At 39.6% G+C, this 10,408-nt stretch overlaps 2 protein-coding genes across 6 annotated transcripts; one reads left to right on the forward strand and one right to left on the reverse strand.

The window, feature by feature from the left end:
* Positions 1 to 204: 204 nt before the first annotated feature.
* Positions 205 to 6,110, reverse strand: smim14 (small integral membrane protein 14). Of its 4 annotated transcripts, none has more exons than XM_029152460.3 (5): positions 5,972 to 6,110; positions 4,153 to 4,248; positions 3,274 to 3,322; positions 3,002 to 3,156; positions 205 to 2,550 (listed from the first exon to the last, which is right to left on the reverse strand). In XM_029152460.3, exons 2-5 carry the CDS (start codon positions 4,225 to 4,227, stop codon positions 2,512 to 2,514), a joined length of 318 nt encoding a protein of 105 aa, XP_029008293.1. In that variant the 5' UTR covers positions 4,228 to 4,248; positions 5,972 to 6,110; the 3' UTR covers positions 205 to 2,511. The 4 variants fall into 4 exon arrangements, with proteins under 4 accessions (XP_029008293.1, XP_029008276.1, XP_029008269.1 ...); XM_029152443.3 differs by lacking the exon at positions 5,972 to 6,110 and adding an exon at positions 4,878 to 4,937; XM_029152436.3 differs by lacking the exon at positions 5,972 to 6,110 and adding an exon at positions 4,771 to 4,926.
* Positions 5,421 to 10,065, forward strand: ube2kb (ubiquitin-conjugating enzyme E2Kb (UBC1 homolog, yeast)). Of its 2 annotated transcripts, none has more exons than XM_029152390.3 (7): positions 5,421 to 5,888; positions 6,681 to 6,774; positions 6,869 to 6,927; positions 7,095 to 7,177; positions 7,273 to 7,372; positions 7,523 to 7,651; positions 7,991 to 10,065. In XM_029152390.3, the coding sequence occupies exons 1-7, from the start codon at positions 5,826 to 5,828 to the stop codon at positions 8,063 to 8,065; spliced, it is 603 nt and encodes a 200-aa protein (XP_029008223.1). In that variant the 5' UTR covers positions 5,421 to 5,825; the 3' UTR covers positions 8,066 to 10,065. The 2 variants fall into 2 exon arrangements, with proteins under 2 accessions (XP_029008223.1, XP_055366876.1); XM_055510901.1 differs by lacking the exon at positions 5,421 to 5,888 and adding an exon at positions 5,989 to 6,103.
* Positions 10,066 to 10,408: the final 343 nt, after the last annotated feature.

A 10,408-nucleotide genomic window follows, 5' to 3' on the forward strand; every position in this document is an offset into this window, starting at 1 on the left:
CTTGTTACTATATCAGGTTCCTACACCCAAAAGGGGTTTCACAGGTAAGATGTTCTCTGTCACACTTCACCACTATGTAAATAGCTTGATTTATTCTGTCTCTTAACCCAAAACAGGTAATTGAATTGTTTGCAGAATGTGTTTGCCTATATAACACTTCACATTTAAAAAGGAAAAACACAGTCAACTAAAAACACAGTCAAGTAATGTGACCTATTTTTTTATTTGTTTTGTTATAGGAAAAGTGCATAGTTGAAGCCCTTTATTAACTCACAGACACCAATAATGAAAAATTAAGGTCTCCTCCTGTTCATCTCAACCATCTAGTAGGATTTCCTTGGTTTGCCAAAAATATTCCATCTGGAATATCCTTTCGATGACCTCCAATAAAGTCCAGCAAATGGGGGACAAAAAATGTACTGACAAGGAAATACAGTGCCGCCAAGTAATGTGATGGTCTTGAATCCAGGTTTTGTCAATTATTTGACCAAACATTTAAGAAAGACCTATTAATTAAAAAAAAAATCAATGTAATTCATGACAAACTACATCCAAAAAAGTTAAGGCCCAAACACACAACAATGTTTTCATGACAGGGGCATACTGTAATAATGATGTTAACAAATATAGCAAACCCTTCATGTAAAGAATGCAGTCAAAAGGACAACAGATAACTTGCAAAATATCAAAGAAAGCTTGAGTTCCACCAGTAAATTTAAGGTTGAAGACTTGCAGATTAGGTAAGAAAAATGACCTGTAGGGCAAAAACAACGTCTTAAAATTTCTCTTTCAAAAAAATGCATCAGGCTTATCACCAAGTTCAAAACAGAACTGACTGTTGAATCAAATTACTGTTCTGTCACTAAAGGTTGTCTGCTAAATTAGCACTGATATAAGGAAATAACCCCACATTGGCGCTGCCTGAAAAAGCTACTTTTCATTAATTACATACACTTTCATACATACACTTATTATAATAACTTTGAATTGTTCCCATTAATTTGACTGTTAATATTGTCAATAGGAAAACAACTGGCCAACTTTTACACAAGGCCATTGTTTTTAGACCAATCATTAAAATAACACACCTTTAAAAAAACATCAACATACCACATAGAAAGTGCGAGTAAAATAAGAGTCTCAGCTACTATTAAGTCTGTATTTAATTATCATGTTCTTATTTTAAGCACAAACATCTACAGTACATGAAATCATAATATGATTTGTGCCAAGTACATAGTTTTATATTGACAACACCATTTAATCCTTGTGTGTTCCGTTTCCAACTTATGACATTGCCTGATTGAAATGCAAGCGTTCAGCTGATTCCAAACACTCTTCTTAATATCTGTCAAATGAAACCTCTAAACTAAAGGGAAAATTTATTGTTTTATACACTGTGCATGTAGTATCACCTTTGTACAATATCCAACCCCCTTCTGGATAAGTACCTCACATCATCTGACAATTTATTACTGTCCAGTGGCCTTAAAAAAATCTACCTAATTTTAAGAAGTTTGCCATAATATTATAGATATTCATATGTATGTATGTGTGTATGTAATATACATCTGTCTATCTGTTATTACCATTTTAGGAATAGGTATTTATCTTCTTGCAAACACAGAAGAGATCTGACCAGTTATTGGCTGAGATGAAAAGATAATTGATTTCAGTGAAAACTAAAAGATGAATGAATTGCATTGGAATGAATGTACCACCTTAAGCAGCACTGAATTTAAAATAATCTGTTAAAATAGTATGTGATACATATTGTTTTATTGGCACAGTTTATAGTAGAATAGTAAACTTGTAAACAACTGAAGAACCTCCCCACTGCAAAGTTTGACTTCCCCAACAAAGATTATGTGCTACTGTTCTTTTCTCATCCCACCCCTGTACCATTCCTTCATTTTGATTACATGTCTAAGTTCCCGAAGATGAATCAGCACCAGAACTGGCATCAGAGCCTGACCCAGAATGATACTACGCCCTGATTAGTATCACATTAAGCCAAAGTACTGTATCAACATGTGGTCATTATCAGCATACTACTAAAATCCATTCATCAGAGATACACATTTGGAAAATTATACAAATATATTTCTGTAGTTAGTTTGACAACTTCAATGCCGTCTTCAATATTTTATGCATGGCTACCATTTGGGTTTCTGTGTAAATGTTAAATCACCTGCTTTTAAGTGTATTTTAGGCAAAAATGACAAAAACAAAGCAGAAAGAATTCTATGGGCATGTATTGCCTTTACATGATGTTGCTCTCTGCTCTCAAATGTCGGTTTTTAAAACGGTTTTGGCTTAATCTTTGCGATATAAGTTGAGCTTCAGTAACAGTAATCATAGACCAATCTACTGAAGAACACTATAGTTTCAGAAAAGGAAAAGTCAAAAGATATTTGTATGAAGGACGACACGGTCCTGGTCACAGTTACTTGCCAACTGTGCAGCCCCAGTCAAAGCAGCTGGAGGAGTACTGGTAGTGTGGCTCCGCTGTTAATCAACAGGAGGAGCGGGCGGCTCTCGTCCATTGCTCTGTAACCCAAAATATTTGACAATAAATCAAATAATATCATAATTCCTTTCGGCAGAGTATGTATCAATCTTGAGAAACAGTAAATAGTTTAACTTTACCCAACACAGATCTACTGACTTACAATCAACAGTAGAGGCACAAAGCTATGTTTAACATTACTCAGTTTGGAAAAATAATGTCTTTCTTGTATTTATAAAGTTGTAATTTGATTTTTATAATTTATAAATTGTCACAAGTACTATCATTTGGGATTCTTTTCTTTGCGTTCTTAAATTTGGAAAGACTATTGATATAACTGCACGTCCTTCCCCTGGTAAAACAAACTCCCCTCATACAATATCAGTAAATGTCCACTGAACACTCAATGTGCCAATGTAAACAGAGGAGGAGCAGCAAATATGACTAACACGTCACTGTTTATTACATAAAATGAGTGTTACGTTCACTGACATTGTGGGGTCCGATGTGTTTGCCTGTGAGGCGGGGGCCCCTGAGACTGGATGGGCGCAGCAGAAACAGGACTAGAGCCAACACGACCCATCCCATCAGAACCATTGGTAGGGTCAGGTCATTCCCTCCGCTAATTTGCCCACCGGGACCTGGCACTACACAGAAAGACACCTCTGTATGTTACACAATATATACTATATTATATATATAATATTTCTGATTTAATACCTATCAGTCTAATGTGAACCACATTAAGAAGTGGCAATACATACATTCCTGAGGGCACTCTGAGTCTGTGCAGTAGGACTGAGATTGCCTGAGCTGAAAGACAAATTAGACAAGAAATAAAGTAGCCACATGTCCAAAATATATTATTGGATAAAATTAATTCTTCCACTCTAAAAACACTCTGTCGTGACCTACATTCTAAGGGTTTCTTGTTACAGAACACATGCAAATATCACAGATCATCACTAACAGCTTACTATCACCAACATCACATTTTCACATGTGAATAGTACAAATCCATGTGAAAGCTTCCTGCGTCTACAAGTATACTGAACTGCTCTGAATGGTAAATTCTTGATTTGGTTGGACAACACCCTTTCTGATGCAAGCTAGCCAGAAAGCTCTCAAAGAGGCTTTAGCGTTTGAGCAAACTACAGCCTGCCATGCAAGTTACACCTGTTTACAAAGAGCCAATAAGACGGTAAATGGTCTTGCACTTGTACAGTGCGTTTATACCTTTTCAGTACTCAAAGCACTTTAACAATTGGCAAGATCACCCACACACCGGCCGGACAAAGAAGCCTCAACCAATAGTACAGCTTGTAATTGTTATGCTGCACAATTTGATCTCGTCTATTACAACACATTTAAGACAAGCTGGATTTACCAAGTACAGTGCAACCCCGATCACACAGAGCGACTGAGTGAAAGACCTGATGAGGTCTCAAGGTAAACAAAAAGCAGGATCCAGGATATGTTGGCCGAGTGCCCCTCTACCGCCTCTCATTTCCTTCTCCTCCATCAGACACTTTACGCTACATACCTGAAATGCTTTCACCTGTCCTCACACCCCAGCTCATGTTATGATCAGGCCAGACACATACATACAAGACAAGAAGGAGCGTCTCCATTTCATTACTTACCAGGTTGATGAGACGTCTCATAGCGTACTCTTGGGTGCAGACGCACTCGCAAGGATCAAAGCCTCCCTCCGCCATTGCTTGGAACGCAGTTTACACCTTGGAGCCAGACAAAATTACTGTATATAGCTAGGATGTACGCATGAACAAGTGAGAGAAAGCCAGCGATGCCGGTTCTTCCCACTGTCCTCTACTGTGGGAGGAGACTATAAAGTCTACATACATAAACATGCTAAGTTAAACAGGCCAATGTAGTTAGAACTCACTTACTTAACGAAATATAGGGCTAAATTATTTGACTTAATAATAACTTTTTCAAAAATAACCCATAACAAAGAACTACAACTGAATAGACGTGCAGGGTTCTTTTCTATGTTTTTTGCACAAAGCCGTTTTTAATCCACTATCAAAGTGGTAACTGTGGCCAATTCAAGGAGATTTAATGCAACATAGACCATCCACAGCTGAGTTTTGCTATTACTAAACCGAATTTATATAGCTCAGCACAGACTAGCATCTTGCTAACAATGCCCACGAAAAGACTCACGTCTGCGCCTGTTACTGAACGTTTGAGAGTAGGCGGGTGTAACGACAAGCAGAAGTGAAATAAATATTACCCACTTAAGACGTATGGCTGTTGGAAACGCGTTTAGTGTCTTTAAAGGGCCCGACAGCCACAGCTGCACAGTTTGTTCCCCACAGGCTAAACTGCAGACATGTTAACCTACCGTCTGTGTTTGTATAATACACGTGAATCGACCAACCAGCTATTCTTTACGGCTGACATCCGGGAATTCGGTAAGCGCATTAAGCGTCTCTTATTGGTCAAAACGTTTGACGGACAGGTTTCTAATCCAATTAGAGTAAGGCACGATGATAACGCCAGGATGGTAAACAAACAGTCCAGCTGTCTGTCATTAAATATGCAAATTAACATAGTTTCCACATCTGTACAGCTGTTTAACCACAAAGGTGAAACTTAACTGAGTACATTTACTAATACACCTGTACTTGATTTAAGTATTCACACTATTACTTTTACCCCAAAGCTTTTATATGGCAATTCTGCAATTTACATTCATATACTTTTAAGAGGTCTCCTTGATGTATTCGAATAAAATAATAATAAAAAGGTTTATAAATTACTAATACATTTGTGAATTAACCATTCAACCATTAAACAATTTCATTACAACTCACTAAATAGAAAAAGCAAAACACCAGAAAAGGACAACGTTGTTGTCATGTTTGCGTGTTTTCATTTTGGGCTCTTGTAATTATTAAAACTATAAACAACAACAATCCGATTAAAAGCCCGGCTCGTTACGCATGTGTTCGGTGCAAGATGAGAAACGTCGCGAAGGCAAGTTTGACATGACACCGAATCCAGTTTTTCTCCCAGCAGCTCATTATTGAAAGTTCCAGTTAGCACGTCGTTCATCCGCACAGTGTGTGTATGTTCTGGACTGACTGACGCTGTGCGCTGGCAGCTCGTCAGGCAGGCGGTCGGTCGACGGCAACGGCGAGCCGCTCCTGAAGCGAAAGAAAGCAGCTGGCGCTGAAAGTGAAAGGACGGATCCGCGCGCGTGGAGAGCAGCGAGCAGACGGCAGACAGCCCCCGTACCGACGGACCACACAGGGAAAAAGGGCCCCGGGTCTAGCTTCGAGACGCAGCCATGGCTAACATCGCGGTTCAGAGGATCAAGCGGGAGTTCAAAGAAGTTCTTAAGAGCGAAGAGGTGCGGTACCGTCCACTTTAGTGGCTCGCTGCCCAACTCCGTGAAGGGGGTCTGTGTCAGTCGGAATGACAGAGCGAACATACCTGAAGCTAGCTAACGGCGTCCCAGCAGGTCAGGCCTCGACGGGAGAACTTTAGCTAGCGCTGCAGCTCGGTGGTCGGAGCCCTCCTGTAATGTCAGCCGGCGTGTTAAGGAAACACCGGGGACTTGGCTCGGTGAACTGACGGGCCCACGGGCAACAGCTGTGTGATGACTTATCTAGCGTGGACCTTCCTTGTGCTGTCAACGGCACACACCTCATACAAGCCGCCGGGGCTGTTTACGCCGAGCTACTGTCACTTGGCTTTAACGGCTAGCTTTAGCTCGCTAGTGGTTATTTTGATATCTCATCCACAGCTAGCATTAGCTAGCCGGTGGTGTTAACGCTATACCTATCAACAACTTAAACGTCTCTAACTATCCATGGCCTTCACGGTCGGCGTTTTCTCATTTAAAGTTTTTAATATCTCGCCAACGTGCCCCTGTGTAGATTTGTGTGTAACTTTTGCTAGCCTGGCTGGAACAGCAGCCTATGCTAAAGTATGCGTTTCCAACTTGATGCCCCTACGCGTCGTAGATTATTATAGAAAACAACAGCTGTCGCGTCATCAACAGCGTGCACGTCTCTTACTTCAGAGTTATAAATCAGACCGTTTGTTTTCACATTTTAATAGAGACTTGACAGTGCAGCGAGTGAAACCCTGCTGTGATTCAAACACTCCTATTGCTCCTCTTGTTTCTTCCAATTTACAGACAAGTAGGAACCAGATTAAAGTAGATCTGGTCGATGAGAACTTCACAGAGCTGAGGGGGGAGATAGCAGGTCCTCCAGACACACCATACGAAGGTATGGCCTCACAGCTGCATAGTAATGACCTGACACAAGGTGCATACTGTGTGACATCTGCTGCTAAAACATGTTTTTCCTCTTTCTTTCTCAGGCGGCAGGTATCAGCTTGAAATAAAAATCCCAGAAACATATCCTTTTAACCCACCGAAGGTATGCGCTTCAGTGTCTTTTACATACTTTTACATACAAATTCGATCAAATACTAAAGTGTGTTCATGATTATACAAAATGTAAATGCACACACATTGAAATGTGAACCTGCTTTTGTTTTTCTTCATTACTTGTTATTGGATAAACTCAACATCTGTATTTCATAGGTGCGTTTCATCACTAAGATCTGGCACCCTAACATCAGTTCTGTGACAGGAGCAATATGTCTGGATATTTTAAAAGACCAGTGGTGAGAAACATGTGTTTGAACCCCCTAAACATAGTGTATCGTTTCGGTTAATCCCGGTTTCTTCTCTGATCCACATTTGAATCTGTCTCACCCAGGGCAGCTGCTATGACCCTGCGGACGGTGTTGTTGTCTTTACAGGCTCTGCTTGCTGCTGCAGAACCAGATGACCCACAGGATGCAGTTGTAGCAAACCAGGTGAGAAAGACATGCTGCATGGTATATATAGTAACAGTATAGTAACAGTTCAGTTAAAATAGAGCAGAGGGGATTTTGTAGAACAGATTTTTTTGGCGTGTTTTGTCTATTGTGACAGTTTGTAACTTATCTGTCTCTCTCTGTTCTCAGTATAAGCAGAACCCAGAAATGTTTAAACAGACTGCAAGGCTGTGGTCCCACGTCTATGCAGGCGCTCCAGTCTCCAGTCCTGATTACACACGTAAAATAGACAAACTCTGTGCCATGGGTTTTGATAAGGTCAGAGCCACTTGTTGTTTTATAGTATAACAGTATTATAACATTACACCAACGCAGAGTTTGGGATTTTTTCTTTTGTAATTAGTAAATGATCAGTTTAGTTTGTTTTTTTTAATGTTTTTTTTTGATATTTTCTAGACCGCATCAAAAAAGATAACCCTTCATATTTGACAATAAGCTTATCATAGTAAACAGTCTTACTGTTACAGAGTATTACCTGATTGCCATAGAAATATTTTGTCTTTTATCATAATGTGCAACATCCAACTTATCTTCCTTCAAATTGTTTTGCCACTTGTTCTACAGAAATAACCTGCTACTCTTCCGCTTTATGTACAGAATGCAGTAATAGCGGCCTTGTCTTCAAAATCATGGGATGTGGAAACGGCGACAGAGCTGCTTCTCAGCAACTAAAGCCCAGTCAGGTGTGAGGATTCCATACTCCCTTCATCAGCTCCTCCCCGGCATCATTCCACCATTGCCTTTGGTTACACAGTCAACACCCCATTCACCACAGCAGTCTGAGCCTTCTTTTTTACAAGTTTGTTTGCTACAAACTCGACACCCGTAGCACCACAATGGCCAATATGCACACCATCCTGTTGCCTGTCTGATTTCATCACTGTTAAATCTCAAAATTAAGACCTAAAAACTGCATCTTGTCTTCCATGCCTCCAACTCATGTTAGCTCTGAAACGTTTTCCACAAATTTGTGTTCCTCGATACTGCAACGAATCAAAAACTGCCATTTCCTGGTGGATTTTCCAGGCTAAAATGTAAATTAATTCCTTTATACTGCTCTCACAGTACATGCTCATTTAGTCCTTTGGCAGACAGTTGGTTCTTTTATAGACATTTAATACTGTAAAAGTCTAGCTGGATTAAATTTACTTGACTGGATAGTGTTCTGCATGAGCAGTGTAATGGAGTTCTCCTAAGCTGTTTAATATAAATGTTCGCCATCTGCAGAGGTTTGGATGTACAAATTTTCTTTCTGTCTGTAGAATTAAAAAACAAATCAGACATCCTCTAACATCTGCACACATGCACAGAACAACGACCTGTAAATAGATGCGTGTACATTTGAAAATACAACGGGGATATACTTTTTTTCGTACATGGCATTGTAAAACAAATTATTTTAAATATAAACTATGCCTAGTTTACAAGTCTATGGAAGATCTATCTTTTTATGCTTTGTGACCCTTAAAGAATTCCCCTGAATGCGCAGTGTTTTCATTTGAGATTGCTGTTGAGCGGTGGCGCAGTCAGCTCCGAAGCCCGTTACATGCCACCTTTTCTGCTGCACAACAGTCTAACCTTTTCTTGTATCTTTTATTGTCTTGCATGTTCTATGCTGCCTTTATTTTATTTGGCCAAATGATGTGGTGACCAGGTCTCGGTTAAGTTTAACATCCCTTCAGACTTGGTGAAGATTAGTCTGTGGAAGGAGACGCCTGGAGCCTCTGCTTGGCAAGTCACTGAAGCCCACCCGAGTGAAATGTGTTGGGAACCAAAGCGCTTTCTGTTGAGCATTTTGCTGGATTCATCTGATGCACCTCAAGAAGACGCATGTCCCCGGATGTCATTAAGGACTCCAGTTAATATTGCTGTGGTTTTGTTTACTAATTTAAGAGGTACCATAGGCATGTTATTTTTTTATTTCATGGATACATTTCTGAGGTGACTCTTCATCATTATCATTCAATTCAGCAGTAGTCTTTCAAAACTTTGGCCATTATACACATATAACTGTGATATCCTATATTTTCAGAGAGGCTTTACTACACAGCTACATAAAATGAGGTTGTCTTTGAATGATGTCTTAAGAAGTAAAAGAGGCTGGAACTCCTATTATTCTATAAAGCAGAAATCCGGCCTGGACAGTGTTTACACACAGACTGTAAAGAAGTGCTTAGATGTTGGGTGCTGATGCATCCTCATACATTGGCTTTTTTCCTTTTGTTTTGATAAACTATACTTTGCGCTTGCCCAGCAGCTCAGACCCTACCAACAAAGTGGCATATTGTAGTACAGGGAGTTATTGTACAACCTTTGCTGAGAAGACATTCATAAGAGTTGAAATCACTTGCCATCTTTACCTGTAAATAACGAGGCTCTTGTCCCAGCACCACTACAGCACACCATTGATGGCTGGATTTATATTTTGTAGGAAAATGAAAAGGACAAAAACAGGACTTAAACTCCTTTCCCCCAAAACCTCTGGTGTTCTCACTATGTACAATATTGCACGATAATGAAGCATAAAAACGGGGCTGTTGCATCTCAGTTTCCATTTGGATTGAGACTTAATTTTCTCTTGTTTCCAAGGAGGCAAGTGTCAACAGTATATAAAAGCATGCTTATTTATTGTGACAGTGTCATGTTTCTTTGATTAAAAAAGTGGAAAATAAGGTGTGCCTTATTGAAACTGTCCTTCTGAAAGACACAAACTGATGGTCAAAATGCAGTAGCTAAAAGCATTTATTGTGTAAAAATCCTTAAGCATACCTTTAACTACAAAACATTTGACCCCCTGGAAGGTCAGAAAACCAGAAGAGGTGCACAAGATATTAAACTATATAACTGAACACATGTTGTAAGATAAAATCAACTAGTTCCCATATTGTTGCCGGTCTTTAATATTAATAGTGCAACTGTAAAGTTGTACATTAGTGTTAACAATATAAACTTGAGTAAAAGGAATTGTGCAGAAATTAAAAGTATTGTACACAAAAGAAGTCAGGAGACATACAG

This window comes from Betta splendens, chromosome 1 (genome assembly GCF_900634795.4).
Source record: "Betta splendens chromosome 1, fBetSpl5.4, whole genome shotgun sequence".
Taxonomy (NCBI): Eukaryota; Metazoa; Chordata; class Actinopteri; order Anabantiformes; family Osphronemidae; genus Betta; species Betta splendens.